This window comes from Schistocerca serialis, chromosome 9 (genome assembly GCF_023864345.2).
Source record: "Schistocerca serialis cubense isolate TAMUIC-IGC-003099 chromosome 9, iqSchSeri2.2, whole genome shotgun sequence".
Lineage (NCBI taxonomy): Eukaryota > Metazoa > Arthropoda > Insecta > Orthoptera > Acrididae > Schistocerca > Schistocerca serialis.
The window spans coordinates 337,745,690-337,769,480 of NC_064646.1; the positions used below are offsets into that span (position 1 = coordinate 337,745,690).

Genomic DNA, 23,791 nt, shown 5'->3' on the forward strand with positions numbered 1-23,791 from the left:
ACCACACAGTCACCTTCTGTGTACCCGAGGCTGATGGCAGATGGAGAACACGCTTTAGGCCTCCCGTTGTTTTGGTTAGAATTTTTCAGACCAGCTGTTGATTCCGCAGCCTGCAGCTCTGTCAGGGGTAGACCTGTGAGGGCAGTGGGGGTAGCTTCTCCAATGTAACAGCAGTGCTGTGAAGAGGAGTCTAAGGATTCATCTTGTCTTCTACATTGGCACTGCATAGTGAGGATTGAAATGAAATTCTATATTGGTAGTTACAGTAGAAGAGAGCCCAGCATTGTAATCATTGGGCATTTAGCATTATGGAATGTGGCAGTCAGGGGCAAAGATTCAAACAAGGAGATTATGATTAGTGACTAGTTTGAATGAAGTGCCAGAAAGGTGTTCGTGGAATTTTTGCATGCCAAAAGCAATAGGGAGAACACTCTCCTCTATGTGTGAGTAGTTGGTTTGGGCTGATAATGCTTTTAACACAAAAGAAACTGGTCGCTCAGATTCACGTGATGGATGATGGAGTATTACTACACCAATTACTTGCTGATACATGTCAGATGCCACAATACGGGGCAACCGGAAATGAAGTCAGTGAAGTCATGTATTCAGATCAAGTAATGACTGAGGTTAGAGAAAGCACTGTTGTGTTCCAAAGTTTGCTCAAAAGACACACTACAGCAGTGTGGAGCTTAATTGATGGTTTGGCAGCTACAGCTTCATTGACTGTGAAATAATTTAACTTGCCGAGTACTGCCTGTAGTTCATGAAGATTCCAAGGTGTAGGAAGGTTGTGAATAGCTTGGAGGTCACACATGGTTCTTGACCATGATTTGCCCTGGATATGATCTTCATACTGTAAAAACATGAACCATGGACCTTGCCGTTGGTGGGGAGGCTTGCGTGCCTCAGCGATACAGATGGCCGTACCGTAGGTGCAACCACAACGGAGGGGTATCTGTTGAGAGGCCAGACAAACATGTGGTTCCTGAAGAGGGGCAGCAGCCTTTTCAGTAGTTGCAGGGGCAACAGTCTGGATGATTGACTGATCTGGCTTTGTAACATTAACCGAAACGGCCTTGCTGTGCTGGTACTGTGAACGGCTGAAAGCAAGGGGAAACTACAGCCGTAATTTCTCCCGAGGACATGCAGCTTTACTGTATGATTAAATGATGATGGCGTCCTCTTGGGTAAAATATTCCGGAGGTAAAATAGTCCACCATTCGGATCTCCGGGCGGGGACTACTCAAGAGGGCGTCGTTTTCAGGAGAAAGAAAACTGGCATTCTACGGATCGGAGCGTGGAATGTCAGATCCCTTAATCGGGCAGGTAGGTTAGAAAATTTAAAAAGGGAAATGGATAGGTTAAAGTTAGATATAGTGGGAATTAGTGAAGTTTGGTGGCAGGAGGAACAAGACTTTTGGTCAGGTGATTACAGGGTTATAAATACAAAATCAAATAGGGGTAATGCAGGAGTAGGTGTAATAATGAATAAAAAAATAGGAGTGCGGGTTAGCTACTACAAACAGCATAGTGAACGCATTATTGTGGCCAAGATAGACACGAAGCCCACGCCTACTACAGTAGTACAAGTTTATATGCCAACTAGCTCTGCAGATGATGAAGAAATTGATGAAATGTATGACGAGATAAAAGAAATTATTCAGGTAGTGAAGGGAGACAAAAATTTAATAGTCATCGGTGACTGGAATTCGTCAGTAGGAAAAGGGAGAGAAGGAAACATAGTAGGTGAATATGGATTGGGGGGAAGAAATGAAAGAGGAAGCCACCTTGTAGAATTTTGCACAGAGCATAACTTAATCATAGCTAACACTTGGTTCAAGAATCATGAAAGAAGGTTGTATACCTGGAAGAATCCTGGAGATACTAATAGGTATCAGATAGATCACATAATGGTAAGACAGAGATTTAGGAACCAGGTTTTAAATTGTAAGACATTTCCAGGGGCAGATGTGGATTCTAACCACAATCTATTGGTTATGAACTGCAGATTGAAACTGAAGAAACTGCAAAAAGGCGGGAATTTAAGGAGATGGGACCTGGATAAACTGAAAGAACCAGAGGTTGTACAGAGTTTCAGGGAGTGCATAAGGGAACAATTGACAGGAATGGGGGAAAGAAATACAGTAGAAGAAGAATGGGTAGCTCTAAGGGATGAAGTAGTGAAGGCAGCAGAGGATCAAGTAGGTAAAAAGACGAGGGCTAATAGAAATCCTTGGGTAACAGAAGAAATATTGAATTTAATTGATGAAAGGAGAAAATATAAAAATGCAGTAAATGAAGCAGGCAAAAAGGAATACAAACGTCTCAAAAATGATATCGACAGGAAGTGCAAAATGGCTAAGCAGGGATGGCTAGAGGACAAATGTAAGGATGTAGAGGCTTGTCTCACTAGGGGTAAGATAGATACTGCCTACAGGAAAATTAAAGAGACCTTTGGAGATAAGAGAACCACTTGTATGAATATCAAGAGCTCAGATGGCAACCCAGTTCTAAGCAAAGAAGGGAAGGCAGAAAGGTGGAAGGAGTATATAGAAGGTTTATACAAGGGCGATGTACTTGAGGACAATATTATGGAAATGGAAGAGGATGTAGATGAAGATGAAATGGGAGATAAGATACTGCGTGAAGAGTTTGACAGAGCACTGAAAGACCTGAGTCGAAACAAGGCCCCGGGAGTAGACAACATTCCATTAGAACTACTGATGGCCTTGGGAGAGCCAGTCCTGACAAAACTCTACCATCTGGTGAGCAAGATGTATGAGACAGGCGAAATACCCACAGACTTCAAGAAGAATGTAATAATTCCAATCCCAAAGAAAGCAGGTGTTGACAGATGTGCAAATTACCGAACTATCAGTTTAATAAGTCACAGCTGCAAAATACTAACGTGAATTCTTTACAGACGAATGGAAAAACTGGTAGAAGTGGTCCTTGGGGAAGATCAGTTTGGATTCCGTAGAAATGTTGGAACACGTGAGGCAATACTAACCTTACGACTTATCTTAGAAGAAAGATTAAGAAAAGGCAAACCTACGTTTCTAGCATTTGTAGACTTAGAGAAAGCTTTTGACAACGTTAACTGTAATACTCTCTTTCAAGTTCTGAAGGTGGCAGGGGTAAAATACAGGGAGCGGAAGGCTATTTACAATTTGTACAGAAACCAGATGGCAGTTATAAGAGTCGAGGGGCATGAAAGGGAAGCAGTGGTTGGGAAAGGAGTGAGACAGGGTTGTAGCCTCTCCCCGATGTTATTCAATCTGTATATTGAGCAAGCAGTAAAGGAAACAAAAGAAAAGTTCGGAGTAGGTATTAAAATTCATGGAGAAGAAGTAAAAACTTTGAGGTTCGCCGATGACATTGTAATTCTGTCAGAGACAGCAAAGGACTTGGAAGAGCAGTTGAACGGAATGGACAGTGTCTTGAAAGGAGGATATAAGATGAACATCAACAAAAGCAAAACGAGGATAATGGAATGTAGTCAAATTAAATCGGGTGATGCTGAGGGAATTAGATTAGGAAATGAGACACTTAAAGTAGTAAAGGAGTTTTGCTATTTAGGGAGTAAAATAACTGATGGTGGTCGAAGTAGAGAGGATATAAAATGTAGACTGGCAATGGCAAGAAAATCGTTTCTGAAGAAGAGAAATTTGTTAACATGGAGTATAGATTTAAGTGTCAGGAAGTCGTTTCTGAAAGTATTTGTATGGAGTGTAGCCATGTATGGAAGTGAAACATGGACGATAACCAGTTTGGACAGGAAGAGAATAGAAGCTTTCGAAATGTGGTGCTACAGAAGAATGCTGAAGATAAGGTGGGTAGATCACGTAACTAATGAGGAGGTATTGAATACGATTGGGGAGAAGAGAAGTTTGTGGCACAACTTGACTAGAAGAAGGGATCGGTTGGTAGGACATGTTTTGAGGCATCAAGGGATCACAAATTTAGCATTGGAGGGCAGCGTGGAGGGTAAAAATCATAGAGGGAGACCAAGAGATCAATACACTAAGCAGATTCAGAAGGATGTAGGTTGCAGTAGGTACTGGGAGATGAAGAAGCTTGCACAGGATAGAGTAGCATGGAGAGCTGCATCAAACCAGTCTCAGGACTGAAGACCACACAACACAACTACTGTAAAAAAATCAACTTGTGAAAGTTGCTACACTGGTCCTTTGTTGTAGCAAAGACATTGTAAATGATTTCCTCGATCTGTTGTCATCACAATTATATTGTCTAAATAGATAAACTAATGCAAAGTATTGCCTATATGTTGTTCCAGGAAATGCTGGAAAATAGAGTCCACTGGACACACCAAATTTCAATCTACAGTATTAATATAGCACGAATAAGTTGATAGTGATTATAATTACATGGTATTCTGCATGAAGGGGAAGCTGCAGTTGATGAGTAAAATTTCTTTCTTTTTTTTTTTTTTGAAGGGGTACTGGACATTCAAAATTTGCCTGTTACTTAAATTAGCATCAAAGAAAATTCTTGAATTTCTTTAAATGCAGATACAGGCTTCCGGCATTGGACGGAAGTGAGAATTATGGAACTTCTTTAATGGAATGTGTTTTTCAGTTTTGTAAGTTGCACAAAAGAGAACTTGAGGTTATAGTGTGATATAGAACTTTTGAGACTGATGAAATTTCAGTACAAGTTGGTGAAACCATAATTTGACAAAATCTGGCACACACTTTCATTAAAGGTCAGTGAGACTACAACAAACCGAAGTCATCTTCTCTCCCTGGCACTCGAGCCTCCCCCCCCCCCCCCCCCCCAAAAAAAAAAAAATCTCAATATATCTCTCTCTCTCTCTCTCTCTCACACTCACACACACACACACACACACACACACACACACACACACACACACACACACAGAGAGAGAGAGAGAGAGAGAGAGAGAGAGAGAGAGAGAGAGAAAGAGAGAGAGAGAGAGAGAGAGATAACAATAATGATTGCTATTTCATTCCCTGTATTTCGGTGGTGATGGTTCAGAGATTGTATGTTATACCATGTTTCAGTATATAATAAGTGAAATTTCTTGGAAAGTTCTCAGCTAGCTCTGACAGAACTTCAGCAGCTGTAAAAGTCCATTATTCAGACATCAAATTATGATTTTATACAATGCAACCATGTCATTATAGGAATAAATGTTATGTTACTCATGCCTGATGTTATATAACATTCATTATGAGAAAAATTATGAAGTTGTCATTTGTTTATTTGTAGATCGACGAGGAATTGTGACTCCAGAGTATGCAGCAGAACAGATGAAGGTCATTGAAGACAGAGATACTGTTGTAAACAGCAACAAAACTTATGGCAGTGTGAAAGCCATTCAGACATCAGTGAGTGACAACTATCATACTTATTTTAGTTGTATTGTTGACGTATGATGAAGTGTTCAGTCTGGTTTCAGCATTTTGAAATACTTCTGGTTATTGTTGTTGTTTGCCACATTTTTGCTCCCTTCACCCCTATCTACACTATCCCTTCTCTTCTCACTTCTAACTATTTATTTGCACGGACCACTGAAAGTCACCCTTCAGGCAGAGTAAAGAACTAGTAGTTGAGTATTAGCAGTTGTTGAGTATTTGCAGTTGTTGTGATAACCAGTTACCTGTGTTGGGAAAATTATTTTTCTAGTTGCCAACACTGTGTGCTTTCTTTCCACCACAGTTACAAATGTTGGATACCATTATTCTTACATCTCCAGGAATAATGTTAACTGACATTGAGGTAATAATATTATAAAGTATGGCTCACTGTTCATTGTGTTCTACATTAAATTAACCACTAACAAAACTGTGAATATTTCACAGCTCTTATTTCAGTTCTCCATGCTGTTACTGCTACATGAAAACATTGCCGTCTGTTGATTTCTTTCAGTGTCAAGGTTAAAGAGAGCATCAAATGCTACTTAAGTCAGATAAAGTTTTAATTTAATGTTATATTCATGTGTGGGTTCTCAGTACATTTCATGAGTGTTTTTGTTGGTTTTGTTGTTGCTGTCTTCAGTCTGAATATTGATTTGATGTAGCTCTCCGTGCTAGTCTGTCCTGTGCATGCCTCTTCATCTCTGCATGAGTGCCACAACGTACATCCATTTGAATCTGCTTACTGTGTTCGTGCCTTGGTCTCCCTCTACAATTTTTACTCCACACACTGCCCTCTAGTGGCATGTTGACAATTCCTTAATGGCTCAGAATATGTCCATGTCAGGTTGTCTGATAAATTTCTATTCTCTGCAGTTTGATTCAGTACCTCCTTATTAGTTAAACAGCCTACCCATCTAATCTTTAGCATTATTCTATAGCACAACATTTCAAAATATTGTATTATTTTTTCTGAACTGCTTATCACTCACATTCCATATCTGTACAAGGCTACAGTTCAGAGAAACAGCATCAGAAAAGATTTCCTAACAATTAAATTGGTATTAGATGCTGAAGCAATGCTTTTATTTCTACTGCCAATCAGCATTTTATATCTTTTCTTCTTCACCCATCATCAATTTTTTTTATTTTTTATTTTTTTTATTGCCAGCACTGCAACACTAATCTACTACTCACAGTTTCACATTTCCTAATCTAATTGCCTCATCACTGTTGTTGTTGTGGTCTTCAGTCCTGAGACTGGTTTGATGCAGCTCTCCATGCTACTCTATCCTGTGCAAGCTTCTTCATTGCCCAGTACCTACTGCAACCTACATCCTTCTTAATCTGGTTAGTGTATTCATCTCTTGGTCTCCCTCTACGATTTTTACCCTCCACGCTGCCCTCCAATGCTAAATTTGTGATCCCTTGATGCCTCAAAACATGTCCTACCAACCGATCCCTTCTTCTAGTCAAGTTGTGCCACAAACTTCTCTTCTCCCCAATCGTATTCAATACCTCCTCATTAGTTACGTGATCTACCCACCTTATCTTCAGCATTCTTCTGTAGCACCACATTTCGAAAGCTTCTATTCTCTTCCTGTCCAAACTGGTTATCGTCCATGTTTCACTTCCATACATGGCTACACTCCATACAAATACTTTCAGAAACGACTTCCTGACACTTAAATCTATACTCGATGTTAACAAATTTCTCTTCTTCAGAAACGATTTTCTTGCCATTGCCAGTCTACATTTTATATCCTCTCTACTTCGACCATCATCAGTTATTTTACTCCCTAAATAGCAAAACTCCTTTACTACTTTAAGTGTCTCATTTCCTAATCTAATCCCCTCAGCATCACCCGATTTAATTTGACTACATTCCATTATCCTCGTTTTGCTTTTGTTGATGTTCATCTTATATCCTCCTTTCAAGACACTGTCCATTCCGTTCAACTGCTCTTCCAAGTCCTTTGCTGTCTCTGACAGAATTACAATGTCATCGGCGAACCTCAAAGTTTTTATTTCTTCTCCCTGAATTTTAATACCTACTCCGAACTTTTCTTTTGTTTCCTTTACTGCTTGCTCAATATACAGATTGAATAACATCGGGGAGAGGCTACAACCCTGTCTCACTCCTTTCCCAACCACTGCTTCCCTTTCATGCCCCTCGACTCTTATAACTGCCATCTGGTTTCTGTACAAATTGTAAATAGCCTTCCGCTCCCTGTATTTTACCCCTGCCACCTTCAGAACTTGAAAGAGACTATTACAGTTAACATTGTCAAAAGCTTTCTCTAAGTCTACAAATGCTAGAAACGTAGGTTTGCCTTTTCTTAATCTTTCTTCTAAGATAAGTCGTAAGGTTAGTATTGCCTCACGTGTTCCAACATTTCTACGGAATCCAAACTGATCTTCCCCAAGGACCACTTCTACCAGTTTTTCCATTCGTCTGTAAAGAATTCGCGTTAGTATTTTGCAGCTTTGACTTATTAAACTGATAGTTCGGTAATTTTCACATCTGTCAACACCTGCTTTCTTTGGGATTTGAATTACTATATTCTTCTTGAAGTCTGAGGGTATTTCGCCTGTCTCATACATCTTGCTCACCAGATGGTAGAGTTTTGTCAGGACTGGCTCTCCCAAGGCTGTCAGTAGTTCTAATGGAATGTTGTCTACTCTTGGGGCTTTGTTTCGACTCAGGTCTTCCAGTGCTCTGTCAAACTCTTTACGCAGTATCACATCTCCCATTTCATCTTCATCTACATCCTCTTCCATTTCCATAATATTGTCCTCAAATGCGTCGCCCTTGTATAGACCCTCTATATACTCCTTCCACCTTTCTGCTTTCCCTACTTTGCTTAGAACTGGGTTTCCATCAAAGCCCTTGATATTCATGCAAGTGGTTCTCCTTTCTCCAAAGGTCTCTTTAATTTTCCTGTAAGCGGTATCTATCTTACCCCTAGTGAGATAAGCCTCTACATCCTTACATTTGTCCTCTAGCCATCCCTGCTTAGCCATTTTGCACTTCCTGTCCATCTCATTTTTGAGACGTTTGTATTCCTTTTTGCCTGCTTCATTTAATGCATTTTTATGTTGCTCCTTTCATCAATTAAATTCAATATTTCTTCTGTTATCGTTACTACTTGATATAATTTGATCACAATCCATTGCCATTGTTGTACTTTTGTTGATGTTCATCTTATAGTGTCTTTTCTAGATACTATCCATTCCATTCATGTGTTCTTCCAGTATATTCATTTTCCATCTCTGACAGAATGACAGTCATTGGCAAAGCTTAACAATTTCATATCTTCTTCGTGAACTTTTAATCCCATTTCATAATTTCTCCTTGGATTCCTTTCTGCCTGCTCAGGTGGGATTATACTAGGCATGGTATTCACCTTAACAGGAAAAGGAAGGGTAAATTGGTTGGGAAAAAAGCAGGAAAGTTAAAGGGGGAGGCACTGTCATGAGTGATAAAATACCAGTGGTTTTAGGGTTCAGAAAAGACCTTTTTAGCGTAGGGAGGAGAGAAAGAAACAAAGTTTTAAGAGAGGTTAGGCTTGAGACAAACCTTCAGTTTGAGAAAGAAACCAAGAAACATAATTCTATCTTATTACATCAGCATAAACAGCTGTTTGTTAAGTATTTTCAGTAGTCATTAGAAATTTCAACTCCACCCAATTTTAATTCAGTCAATGTGAAATGTCAGCTATCTTTATTGCATCAAAATATTTGAGGACTGAGAAATAAAATTAATGAATTAATTATCTGCATAGATGAATTAGAGTCCTCAACTCCAGGTGACATAATCTGCCTCTCTGAACATCATCACTGGTACAGAACTTTTAATTGTTACAGGATTTAGGTTAGCATCTCACTTTTGTAGAGCAGAAATGGAGAAAGGAGGAGTTTCCACATTCATCAGGGACTATCATAAATTTAAGAAAATAGACATTCATAAATTTTGTCTAGAACAGCATTTGGAAGCAAGTGCAATAGAAGTAAAATTTCACAAAAAATTCGTCATAATATTAAGTGTATATCAAACACCTGCAGGTAACTTTAATCTGTTCGTAAACCACCTTGAAGCTGTACTGGCCCATTTAACAACCAAAAACAGAGATAGTGGTTGCTGGTGACTTCAGTGTAGATTTCCTTAAAGACTCTCCCAGTAAGAACTTATTTGAGTTAGTAACACTATCATCCAACCTAATTCCCACTGTAAAGTTCCCCACTAGAGTAGCCAGTTGCTCTCAAACAGCCAACATCTTTATAGAAAAGTCCAATGAACAAAATTATATTACAAAACCAGTAGTCAATGGCCTCTCAGATCATGACATGCAGTTCCTTCTGTTAAATGGTAATACTGAACAGGGTATAAAATCTGTTAAATCTGAGCTCAAGAGGGTAATCAATAAACCAAAAATGGATTATTTTAGGACACTCCTCAGAGACATTCAGTGGAGTGATGTTTACAGTGCTCATGGCACGAATGAAAAATATAACATTTTTGTGAATAAAGTGATTACCTTATTTGAACACTGTTTTCCCCCAAACTAACCAAGGTTGAGCAAAGTCTACAAAGAAGCCATGGATTACTCAAGGAATAGAGGTATCTGTTGTGGACTGGCAAGACAGCCAATCCACTATGACAGGAAGCTGAAAGGCACGCGTTTAAGCTCACGCAGGCTGGCGTGAGGTCTGGAACAGGTCAGGGATATGAGACTAGCAAAAATAGTACGTATCTGTTGGAATACTTAACTTTAATCCATAATTGGTGAACATCGCTCTTGACAGTACATGCATCACAAGATAAATAGCAAATGATAATGGCGCCTTGCTAGGCCGTAGCAAATGACGTAGCTGAAGGCTATGCTAACTATCGTCTCGGCAATTGAGAGCGTAATTTTTCAGTGAACCATCGCTAGCAAAGTCGGCTGTACAACTGGGGCGAGTGCTAGGAAGTCTCTCTAGACCTGCCGTGTGGCGGCGCTCGGTCTGCAATCACTGATAGTGGCAACATGCGGGTCCGACGTATACTAACGGACCGCGGCCGATTTAAAGGCTACCACCTAGCAAGTGTGGTCTCTGGCGGTGACACCACAGTATCTTGTAAAACAAAAAGAAAACTGTATCTGTCAATCTGAAACAGTTCTGATGTTGATGCTATAGCACATTGCAAGAAATACTGCAAAATATTCAAGACTGTAATACAGTTATCAAAGCAAATATATTACAAGGAAAAGGTAGTCATATCAGATAACAAAATGAAGACAGTAAGGGATATAGTGAAGGAGGAGACTGGTAGAACCAGACATGAAGAGGGACAAATAGCATTAAGAGTAAATGATACATTGGTGACAGATATGTATAGTGTTGCAGAACTTTTTAACAAACATTTTATAACTGTTACTGAATAGATGGGATTGTCATGTTCTGTAGATGCTGCTATGGAATACCTCAGACCAGAAATTTCAAGAAACTTCCATAATATGAATTTGACCCCCACTATCCCAGCAGAAGTAATGTCCATCATAAAATCTTTAAAATCAAAAACATCTAGTGGGTATGATGAAATATCAACAAAGTTAATTAAAGAATGTGATTCTAACTTAAGTAACATATTAAGCTATCTGTGTAACCAGTTGTTTATCAGTGGAATATTTCCTGAATGGGTGAAATATGCTGAAGTTAAGCCATTGTTTAAGAAGGGAGGTAAAGAAATAGCATCAAATTTCCATCCAATTTCACTTTTGCCAGCATTCTCAAAAATTTTAGAAAAGGTAATGTACAATTGGCTTTATAACCATCTTATCATGAGTAACATGCTGTCATAGTCACAGTTTCTAAAGGGTTCTGATACTAAGAAGGCCATCTTCACTTACAGTGAAAATGTGCTTAATTCATTAGACAAAAAATTGCAGGCAGCTAGTATATTTTGTGATCTGTCAAATGCATTTGATTGTGTGAATCACAATATCCTTTTATATAAAAACAAAGATGAGGTGACTTACCGAACAAAAGCGCTGGCAGGTCGATAGATACACAAACAAACACAAACAATTAGTGTACAATATCCTTTTAGGTAAATTAGAATATTATGGTGTAACAGGAAATGCTACAAAATGGTTCAAATCTTATATCTCTGACAGGAAACAAAGGGTGTTATTAGGAAAGAGACATGAATCAAGCTATCAGGCATCATCCAACTGGGAACTAATTACATGTGGGGTCCCACAAGGTCCCATACTTTTTCTTGTGTATATCAATGACCTTTCATCAGTAACATTACCAGATGCCAAGTTTTTATTGTTTGCTGATGATAGAAACATTGCAATAAATAGCAAATCAGGTGTAGTCTTAGAAAGATCAGCTAATAAAATATTTGTTGACGTTAATCACTGGTTCCTAGCCAATTCTTTGTCACTAAACTTTGAAAAAACACACTACATGCAGCTCAGAACTTGTAAGGGGTGTTCCACGCGTATATGCCTGACATACGATGACGAGCAGATAGAATAAGTGGACAGTGTTAAATTCTTGGGATTGCAGCTTGATAATAAATTCAACTGGGAGGAGCAACCACAGAACTGCTGAAGCGTCTTAACAAATCTCTATTTGCAATGCGAATGGTCAGGCATAGGGGATATAAAAATGAAAGAGCTGGCATACTATGCTTACTTTCATACCACAATGTCGTATGGGCTTATTTTTTGGGCTAATTCATCAAGTCAAGCTAAAGTTTTCCGGACACAAAAACATGCAATAAGAGTTGTATGTGGTGTGAGCTCAAGAACACCCTGCAGAAGCCTGTTTAGGGAACTAGGAATATTTATTCCTTAATGAAATTTGTCATTAAAAGTTTATCACTTTTTCAAACCAACAACTCTGTTCATGGAATCATTACTAGAAATAAGAATAATACTCACAAGGATTTAAAGTCACTTACTCTTGTACGAAAAGGTGTGCAGGAACACACATTTTCAATAACGTGCCAGCGGCCACACCCAATCTAATTTCTGCACCATTTCAGCGCAGTAATGTGTTCATTGTAAATAAATATTTTAGTAGTTATATTGTTCTATTATATGTCTATTACCTTATGAGTGTTTGTAAAATGATCCTTTCATATAGTGTTCATTAAAAAAATGATGATCATTCTGCTTGGGACCTGTGGAAGGTACATAAGCTTATTTGTTTCGGTTGTAAATACTTGTCATGTATTATTTGTTTTTCTGACATGTTCTACATCCTGGAGGACCACCTCATTACGGATCAATTGGAATGAAAGTAAATCTAATCTAAAAAAATCTAATCTGTACATATTGAATAATATGAGGGATGAGTTGCAACCTTGTCTCACTCCCTTTTTCAACTATGGCTTTCTTTTCAAGTCTGCAGTTTGTTTTCTGTACAAATTTTAGACAACCTTTTGCTCCCTCTCTTTGATCCCTGCTACCTTCAGAGTAATTTTCCTATATTTCTGCAGAAGCCAAACTAATCTTCCGCGATATTGACGTCTACCAGTTTTTTCAGTCTTCTGTAAATAATTCATGTCAATATTTTGCAACCATGACTTAATAATTGATGGTTCAATAGTATTCGCACTTGTCAGCACCTGCGTTCTTTGGAATTGTAATTATTATCTTCTTCCTAAAGTCTGAGGGTATTTCACCAGTCGCATCACAGGCTCCTGAGGATCTCAATGTTTCTGAAGGAATGTCATCTATTCCAGGAGCATTATGTCTTCCAGTACTCTGTTAAATTCTTATCGCAGCATCGTATCATCCATCTCATCACCTACGTCCTGTTCCCTTTCAGTAAGTTTTCTCAAGTTTGTTTTCCTTATAAAGACCCTTTATATATTCCTTCCAACTTTCCTTTCTTTGCTTGGTACTGGCCTGTCGTCTCAGCTCTTGATATTCAAACAGCCGCTTCTGTCTTCTCCAAAGGTATCGCTAATTTTCCTCCAAAGATACCTCTAGTTTTCCTAAAGGTGGCATCTATCTTTCACCTAGTTATGCATGCTTCTACAGCCTTGCATATGCCCTCTAACTATTCCTGTTTCATGATTACTGGTAGCTTATTAGTGAAATTTGTCACACAGTATAGGACCTCATTCTGAACTCAAGATTTCAAATATTATATTCTCCTTCTTCGTCTTAGGCTACAGCAGCAGCAGCAGAAGCAGCAGAAGCATAAGCATCAGCATCATCATATTCCATTCAGCCTTCTCTGTCTGATAAAATACTCCTCTAGATTTCCCATGCAGAGTCTTCAGCTATATGCATACAAAAGTTGGGTTCCCTGTTTTCTATCATTGTCTACCCATCTTCCATTATATCATCATCTCAATCCTTTCTAATATCTTGGTTTCCAGCAAACAACTACCTTGGTGCTTCTACCATCTATTTGCTTGACTACATATGCCACTCACCTTCATTTCAGTTTCATTACAGCCATAATTTCTTCTTCCATTCCAGTCTGTTTCCTCATCTATTTGTTTGCTTCCTGTACCTCCTGGTAAACCAAACGTGCATATCTCCATCACTCATTTGGTCGACCACAGTTTTTGAATGGTTTTCACATTTAAAATTCATGTTTTATTGCACAAGTCCAATCTGCTAATACACATGACTTCTGAATGTTTCTTTTCACACTTATTTGAAGCATAGTTTTGAAAACCTTAAATGTGGTTTATCAAAAGCCCTCTACGTCATTTTTATTCATCTGTTAATTTCATTTGCTGTCCTTAATATGAAAACTCATTAACTGGTTGTATGATGTCCGTGTTAATTTGTACTAATTTCTTTTTGATTTGTTAATGATACATTACTTTAGCTTTATTGTAATTCACTTGCAAGCATTCTTTAAAAATTGCTCTATGAATTTCTTCTATTTATTGCTGGAGTTAATCTGCATTAGGAGCAAACAGTGTAAGGTCATCGGCAAAATGCTTCTTTTTTTCCAGCTTGAGGGTCTGAGAAACTTTCATTGGACTGTAGAGAATGATTTGAATGGTATAGAATCTCCTTGCCTGACTCCTCTTTCAGTTTTGAATTTTTCTGTATCGTAATGGAGTATACTGGAATCTGTAGCAGTGACATCTATATTCTTCAATGTACTTGTTTCTCCATGTTTACCAGTGGTTTTATTGAAACTGAGTCAATAGCTTTCTCAAAATCTATTAATCCCAGACAAAATGGTAATCCATACTCATAGCTCTGCTCTGTACTTTCTTTCATTACTTGCAGATGGTTCATCCACTTCTAGAGGCGACTCATTCATTTGCCTGCTGAAAGTCTAATGTTTTTTGTGTAATTGATGACAGTTTCAGTGACTATTTTGTACATTATGGAGAGGAGGCTGATTATTTCTTCCATTTTGTATAAAATATTGCAGTTTTGTGCAATTGTCTTCTCTCAAAACTAATTTTGCCTTTGTATGTGTACCTCTAGTAGCCCCGCTACTGGTAAAACATACACAATTCAAGGCAGGGCTACGTGTGAAACTACACATGTCATTTATCAGCTGACATGCCTGCACTGCACAGCCTTTTACATCGGCATGACAACAACCAAACTGGCTGAGCGCATGAACGGACACAGACGAACTGTCCGCCTAGGAGATGCCCAATACCCAGTAGCGGAGCATGCCCTCCAGCATAACTCTAGGGACCTAGGAACCTGCTACACCGTATGTGCCATTTGGCTTCTCCCACCCAACACCAGTCCCTCTGAACTGCGGAGATGGGAACTTGCACTCCAACACATCCTTTCATCCCGCCATCCCCCTGGACTGAACCTACGTTAAACAACCTCACTCCCATTCACTCTTCAGTCTTCTCCTCTTTCCCTTTCCTCTTTAGCCATTCACGCATCTTTTTATCTACATCTACATCTACATTGATACTCCGCAAGCCACCCAACGGTGTGTGGCGGAGGGCACTTTACGTGCCACTGTCATTACCTCCCTTTCCTGTTCCAGTCGTGTATGGTTCGCGGGAAGAACGACTGTCTGAAAGCCTCCGTGCGCGCTCTAATCTCTCTAATTTTACATTCGTGATCTCCTCGGGAGGTATAAGTAGGGGGAAGCAATATATTCGATACCTCATCCAGAAACGCACCCTCTCGAAACCTGGCGAGCAAGCTACACCGCGATGCAGAGCGCCTCTCTTGCAGAGTCTGCCACTTGAGTTTATTAAACATCTCCGTAACGCTATCACGGTTACCAAATAACCCGGTGACGAAACGCGCCGCTCTTCTTTGGATCTTCTCTATCTCCTCCGTCAACCCGACCTGGTACGGATCCCACACTGATGAGCAATACTCAAGTATAGGTCGAACGAGTGTTTTGTAAGCCACCTCCTTTGTTGATGGACTACATTTTCTAAGCACTCTCCCAATGAATCTCAACCTGGTACCCGCCTTACCAACAATTAATTTTATATGATCATTCCACTTCAAATCGTTCCGTACGCAGACTCCCAGATATTTTACAGAAGTAACTGCTACCAGTGTTTGTTCCGCTATCATATAATCATACAATAAAGGATCCTTCTTTCTATGTATTCGCAATACATTACATTTGTCTATGTTAAGGGTCAGTTGCCACTCCCTGCACCAAGTGCCTATCCGCTGCAGATCTTCCTGTATTTCACTACAATTTTCTAATGCAGCAACTTCTCTGTATACTACAGCATCATTCGCGAAAAGCCGCATGGAACTTCCGACACTATCTACTAAGTCATTTATATATATTGTGAAAAGCAATGGTCCCATAACACTCCCCTGTGGCACGCCAGAGGTTACTTTAACGTCTGTAGACGTCTCTCCATTGATAACAACATGCTGTGTTCTGTTTGCTAAAAACTCTTCAATCCAGCCACACAGCTGGTCTGATATTCCGTAGGCTCTTACTTTGTTTATCAGGCGACAGTGCGGAACTGTATCGAACGCCTTCCGGAAGTCAAGAAAAATAGCATCTACCTGGGAGCCTGTATCTAATATTTTCTGGGTCTCATGAACAAATAAGGCGAGTTGGGTCTCACACGATCGCTGTTTCCGGAATCCATGTTGATTCCTACATAGTAGATTCTGGGTTTCCAGAAATGACATGATACGCGAGCAAAAAACATGTTCTAAAATTCTACAAGAGATCGACGTAAGAGATATAGGTCTATAGTTTTGCGCATCTGCTCGACGACCCTTCTTGAAGACTGGGACTATCTGTGCTCTTTTCCAATCATTTGGAACCCTCCGTTCCTCAAGAGACTTGCGGTACATGGCTGTTAGAAGGGGGGCAAGTTCTTTCGCGTACTCTGTGTAGAATCGAATTGGTATCCCGTCAGGTCCAGTGGACTTTCCTCTATTGAGTGATTCCAGTTGCTTTTCTATTCCTTGGACACTTATTTCGATGTCAGCCATTTTTTCGTTTGTGCGAGGATTTAGAGAAGGAACTGCAGTGCGGTCTTCCTCTGTGAAACAGCTTTGGAAAAAGGTGTTTAGTATTTCAGCTTTATGCGTGTCATCCTCTGTTTCAATGCCATCATCATCCCGTAGTGTCTGGATATGCTGTTTCGAGCCACTTACTGATTTAACGTAAGACCAGAACTTCCTAGGATTTTCTGTCAAGTCGGTACATAGAATTTTACTTTCGAATTCAATGAACGCTTCACGCATAGCCCTCCTTACGCTAACTTTGACATCGTTTAGCTTCTGTTTGTCTGAGAGGTTTTGGCTGCGTTTAAACTTGGAGTGGAGGTCTCTTTGCTTTCGCAGTAGTTTCCTAACTTTGTTGTTGTACCACGGTGGGTTTTTCCCGTCCCTCACAGTTTTACTCGGCACGTACCTGTCTAAAACGCATTTTACGATTGCCTTGAACTTTTTCCATAAACACTCAACATTGTCAGTGTCGGAGCAGAAATTTTCGTTTTGATCTGTTAGGTAGTCTGAAATCTGCCTTCTATTACTCTTGCTAAACAGATAAACCTTCCTCCCTTTTTTTATATTCCTATTAACTTCCATATTCAGGGATGCTGCAACGGCCTTATGATCACTGATTCCCTGTTCTGTACATACAGAGTCGAAAAGTTCGGGTCTGTTTGTTATCAGTAGGTCCAAGATGTTATCTCCACGTGTCGGTTCTCTGTTTAATTGCTCGAGGTAATTTTCGGATAGTGCACTCAGTATAATGTCACTCGATGCTCTGTCCCTACCACCCGTCCTAAACATCTGAGTGTCCCAGTCTATATCTGGTAAATTGAAATCTCCACCTAAGACTATAACATGCTGAGAAAATTTATGTGAAATGTATTCCAAATTTTCTCTCAGTTGTTCTGCCACTAATGCTGCTGAGTTGGGAGGTCGGTAAAAGGAGCCAATTATTAACCTAGTTCGGTTGTTTAGTGTAACCTCCACCCATAATAATTCACAGGAACTATCCACTTCTACTTCACTACAGGATAAACTACTACTAACAGCGACGAACACTCCACCACCGGTTGCATGCAATCTATCCTTTCTAAACACCGTCTGTACCTTTGTAAAAATTTCGGCAGAATTTATCTCTGGCTTCAGCCAGCTTTCTGTACCTATAACGATTTCAGCTTCGGTGCTTTCTATCAGCGCTTGAAGTTCCGGTACTTTACCAACGCAGCTTCGACAGTTGACAATTACAATACCAATTGCTGCTTGGTCCCCGCATGTCCTGACTTTGCCCCGCACCCGTTGAGGCTGTTGCTCTTTCTGTACTTGCCCAAGGCCATCTAACCTAAAAAACCGCCCAGCCCACGCCACACAACCCCTGCTACCCGTGTAGCCGCTTGTTGCGTGTAGTGGACTCCTGACCTATCCAGCGGAACCCGAAACCCCACCACCCTATGGCGCAAGTCGAGGAGTCTGCAGCCCACACGGTCGCAGACCCGTCTCAGCCTCTGATTCAGACCCTCCACTCGGCTCTGTACCAAAGGTCCGCAGTCAGTCCTGTCGACGATGCTGCAGATGGTGAGCTCTGCTTTCATCCCGCTAGCGAGACTGGCAGTCTTCACCAAATCAGATAGCCGCCGGAAGCCAGAGAGGATTTCCTCCGATCCATAGCGACACACATCATTGGTGCCGACATGAGCGACCACCTGCAGATGGGTGCACCCTGTACCCTTCATGGCATCCGGAAGGACCCTTTCCACATCTGGAATGACTCCCCCCGGTATGCACACGGAGTGCACATTGGTTTTCTTCCCCTCTCTTGCTGCCATTTCCCTAAGGGGCCCCATTACGCGCCTGACGTTGGAGCTCCCAACTACCAGTAAGCCCACCCTCTGCGACTGCCCGGATCTTGCAGACTGAGGGGCAACCTCTTGAACAGGACAAGCAGCCATGTCAGGCCGAAGATCAGTATCAGCCTGAGACAGAGCCTGAAACCGGTTCGTCAGACAAACTGGAGAGGCTTTCCGTTCAGCCCTCCGGAATGTCTTTCGCCCCCTGCCACACCTTGAAACGACCTCCCACTCTACCACAGGTGAGGGATCAGCCTCAATGCGGGCAGTATCCCGGGCAACCACAGTCGTAGTCCGATCAGGGGATGCATGGGACGAGCTGGCCGTCCCCGACAAACCCCCATCCGGACCCCCACAGTGATGCCCATTGGCAACAGCCTCAAGCTGTGTGACCGAAGCCAACACTGCCTGAAGCTGGGAGCGAAGGGATGCCAACTCAGCCTGCATCCGAACACAGCAGTTGCAGTCCCTATCCATGCTAAAAACTGTTTTGCAAAGAATGTCTGAACTAATCTACAGAGAGCGCAAACAAATCGACAAAATTTAAACGGTTATTAAAATACAAGATTGCCTAGTAAATGCAGTAATGCTGCTACTTGCGCACTGCTGACACTGCTCGGCGGCGGAAGGAGACTAAGCGAAATTACACTATTCAGGTACTAAAACACGATGCTACACTCTCAAATACTATAATACGCCCGAAATTTATGAATTAAACAATGCAAGTACCAAAAACACGCAAAGAAATTAAGAATTAAACTATGTAACAAATGAGTGAGCTAGGAGTATACGACTTTCTGCTGCAGCTGCTTATCCAACGGCGGCAGGGAGCACACTGACTGCGACCAACCGACACTGGCCGTTCAAAAGAAAACAGTAGACAAACGACTACGCGAATTTACACTATTCAGGTACTAAAACGCGATGCTACAACTCTCAAATACTATAATACGCCCGAAATTTATGAATTAAACAATGCAAGTACCAAAAACACGCAAAGAAATTAAGAATTAAACTATGTAACAAATGAGTGAGCTAGGAGTATACGACTTGCTGCTGCAGCTGCTTATCCAACGGCGGCAGGGAGCACACTCTTTATCCTACATAGTTGTGTTTATCTTTATACTATATACCTCTTTACTTCTGTATGCATCCTCTCTGGTTTGAAGCTGGCACAGTACTTACAGTAGAATATCTTTGGCTTCCCTCTGACAACCATGCCTCCATCCTTGCTACCCTCCCTGTTTACCTTTCCCTGTTGCTTCATAACCTGGGTTGTGAGTAACTGAATCCACTTTCCCTTCTTCCCTTTTTTCCCCTCTCTCCTCCCTGATGAAGGAACAAAGTTCCGAAAGCTAGGAATGTAAATTTTCAGTTCTGTTTTGTGTGTATCTATCGGCTGTACTGAGCTGAGGTAAGTACTGGCCAGCCCCTCTATCTCTTTGTTAGTATTTGTTTCACATCTTATATGAGATTTTCCATTAATCATTTAGATTACCTCTAGCTTTAATCATTCTGTTGAAGCACCATCATCTCCCACCGTCTTTCCTTTCTTCATACCTCAAGTGGCTTTACATATTTCTCTAGTACTACATCATGAAATTCATTGCTAATTGTTTCTGATTCATTTCTTGAACAATACCAACAGTGAAGAAACCTGGGAATGTTTGTTCAGTTTTCTTTCTGGTGTTAGTTGCTGAGCCATCTGCCAACTTAACTAATGAAATGTAGTTTCTATCCAACATTATTTCTATTTTTTAAAATTCTAATAGTGTTCCCATTTGTTTCTTTTACCAAATTTTCATTGTATTTACACATCCTTGTCAAGACATTTATGCATAGTTCAGTTTAATTCAACATTTAGAATAATGCTCAAGTGTGTGGGTCCCATACTAAATAGAACTAACAAGTGATATTGAACGTATGTCTAGAAGGGCAGCATGAATGGTCACAGGTTTGTTTGACCCATGGAAGAGAGTCATGGGGATTCTGGAAAAACTGAATTAGCAGTCATTTAAAGATAGATGCAGTCAATTGAGTGAAAATTACCAGCTTTAAGTGAGGAATCTAGGAATATACTAATATCTTCAATGTGTTGCCCCCATAGGGATTGCAAAGACAAGTTTGGACTGGTTATATATTGCACACAAAGATGTTAAGCAATCATTCTTTCCATATGTGAATGGAAGAGGAAGTAACCCTCGTAACTGATACAATTGGAAGTATCCACTATCTCGCATTTCACAGTGGGTTGCAGAGTATAAATATAGAGGTATATATTCTGGATCTTCGTATTATTGTTTATCTGAAACTCTTGCAGTTTCTGTATAACTGTCTTGCTCCATTTAAGCTTTTTATGTGTATAAAAGCCTGCAAATAATATAAAGGCCATGTTCGCTGGGATATAACTTGCTGAGACCTCTCCGAGGGTTTTATATAATATTTAGTTGTGAACTAACACATAGTAATTTTACTGCTCACATTTGTGACATAAGCACACTTTGTTTCAGACAGAATTCATCAGAAGATTGTATGACAAGACAGGTGACATTCGTACTGTAAAGTCTTGATAGATATTGTTAGCATCATTGTTGGTGTGTTTCATCAACAGTAATCATTTTCTGACTATGTGTGTCCCTCATTGGTATTCACAAATCACCTGCCAGTCTGGATTATCAGATACAAAATTCGATAATTTAATTTTCTGGAGTACATTAAAAGTGCTATAGGTTACTCTTACCTGCTATCTTCCAGTATGGTATGATACTCATACAGTAAAACCTCGCTTTTACGCTTCTCAAGGAACTTCAAAAAAATTGTGTAAAATGCGGGTAAATGTAGAATGTGGGAAATAACATTTTAAGCCATAAAAGTTATGTATAGGATAACCGTTTGATTTATGCACTTTATCTGTGATATATATCTAAAAACAAAGATGATGTGACTTACCAAATGAAAGTGCTGGCAGGTCGACACACACACAAACAAACACAAACATACACACTAAATTCAAGCTTTCACAACAAACTGTTGCCTCATCAGGAAAGAGGGAAGGAGAGGGAAAGAAGAAAGGATGTGGGTTTTAAGGGAGAGGGTAAGGAGTCATTCCAATGTATCCTATACATTGTGTACATAAATGTTTTATGTGCTGTTTGAATATGTGTCTTTCTGTTTCTCTTGCACTGTAGTCATCTTTTTAAGGTTATCAGGTACTGTGCCTCCTCACTTATGTGTTGGTGGAAAACCACACACATGCAAACTATCACTCACATTGTTTGTTTGTGTAGCATCACAAAAAATACATATGTAAATACTACACTTGACAACAAGAATAAATTCCTGGAATATGTTTTGCTCAGCATGAAGAAAATATGTAACTGCCGCTGTGTTTAAACTAAAAGTATTTGAGCAACGCAAAGCTAATGATGATGTCAACTAGCGCTACAAGTGGCCAAACACCGAATTACACTGCATATGGTTTGGTTAGAAAAAGTTGTGACAATGATGACAACAATCACGAAACTGCATTTGCGCAGTTTGGAAATGGATGTGATTAGTCACAATGTCTTTATTCAAACAAAACTCCCTCAGCCACCACGCCAAGTAGGGCTTGGCAGCGGCAGGAGATAAGGCACAAATTGTTCCAAATTTTACATGTCTGTGGTTCAGATCCGTTAAGTAGAGTGCCCTGGTGTCAAGAACTTAACCATCTAACATTTGTAAACACTTCTGGATGGACAAAAGTATGCCAGCATCATTTTCTTCTCCACGAACATTTTTTCGTAATGTGTAAATCGCGGGAAAATTATAAATATGTTGACCCAAAATCTGGTGCAAATTAACATTGTGTACATAGGAAATTAGATGGGAACAATTAAAATAATATTGTAAATGTTAATTCTGGGAGTGTAAAAACAAAGTTACACTGTACCATGATTTTTTTTTGCAGGAAACAATGGGACACAGAACAAGTGTTTGAACTTAAACCTAATATGCTGTAGAGCAATACACTATCTGGCAGAGATTGTTGCACTTTTGGTCCAGAAAAGAATACAGAAGTGTTGACAGGCAAACTTCAGTAGACACTTGGGGTCCATAAATAGATCAGTGCACAAAACATAGTTTCCACTGTCATACATTAGGGACAGATCTTGCTGAGAACCCAAGAAAATTCTGGTCCTGCATAAAATCATTAAGCCGGATAAAGGCTTCGATCCAGTGATGTGATTTGTCTGGTGTGGCAATAGAGATGACAAAAGGAAAGTGGAAATTTTAAATTTCACATTCACAAAATCATTCATACAGGAGGATTGTACAGGCTTGCCATCATTTTACTGTCATACAGACTCCTGTATGTAGGTCATACAAATTGACATCCCTGGCATTGAGAAGCAGTTGAAAGAGTTAAAAACACACAAGTCTCCAGGTCCAGATGGAATACCAGTTTGTTCTTAAAGTGAGTACTCTTTGATATTGGCTCCTTATTTAACTTATATTTATCATAAATCTCTCACTCAGTGCAAAGTCACAAGCAACTGGAAGAAAATGCAATTGAGGTCTGTATATAAGGATAGAGGAACAGATGAATAAAATTACAGACCAGTGTAGTAACATTGCTTTGTTGCAGAATTTGTGGGTATATTCTAAGTTTAAATATAATAAATTTCCTTGAGATGGAAAAGCTTCTACCCATTAAACAGTATGGGATTAAAAAGTATTGCTCCTACTTAAATCGCTCTTTTCTTGCCTAACATCTTGGATGAATTGCAGCAGATAGAATCCATATTCCTAGATTTCTGGAAAGTGTTTGACATGGTGCCTCACTGCAGACTGGTAACCAAGGTATAAACATACAGAATAGGTTCCTAGATATGTGAGTGGCTTGAAGACGTTTTATGTATTAGAGCACAATATCTTATCCTTGACAATGAGTGTCCATCAGAGGCAAGAATATCGTCAAGGGTGCCACATGGAAGTGTGATAAGGACTGCCCTTATTATCTACATACATAAATGATCTGATGGACAGGGTGAGCAGCAATCTGGGCTGGTTTCTGAGGATCCTGTGCTGTATTGGAAGGTGTCATCATTGAATGACTGTAAAAAGA

The 23,791-nt window shown here is 40.0% G+C and overlaps 1 protein-coding gene across 4 annotated transcripts in view; it reads left to right on the forward strand.

Annotated features, from left to right (window-relative positions):
* The window catches only part of LOC126418842 (palmitoyltransferase app-like), a 197,461-nt gene that overhangs the window by 105,410 nt on the left and 68,260 nt on the right, over positions 1–23,791 (forward strand). For all 4 annotated transcript variants that reach the window (XM_050085824.1, XM_050085823.1, XM_050085821.1 and 1 more), the window contains exon 7: positions 5,254–5,372. In XM_050085824.1, the coding sequence (XP_049941781.1) occupies positions 5,254–5,372 (119 nt within the window). The remainder of the gene's footprint in view (positions 1–5,253; positions 5,373–23,791) is intronic.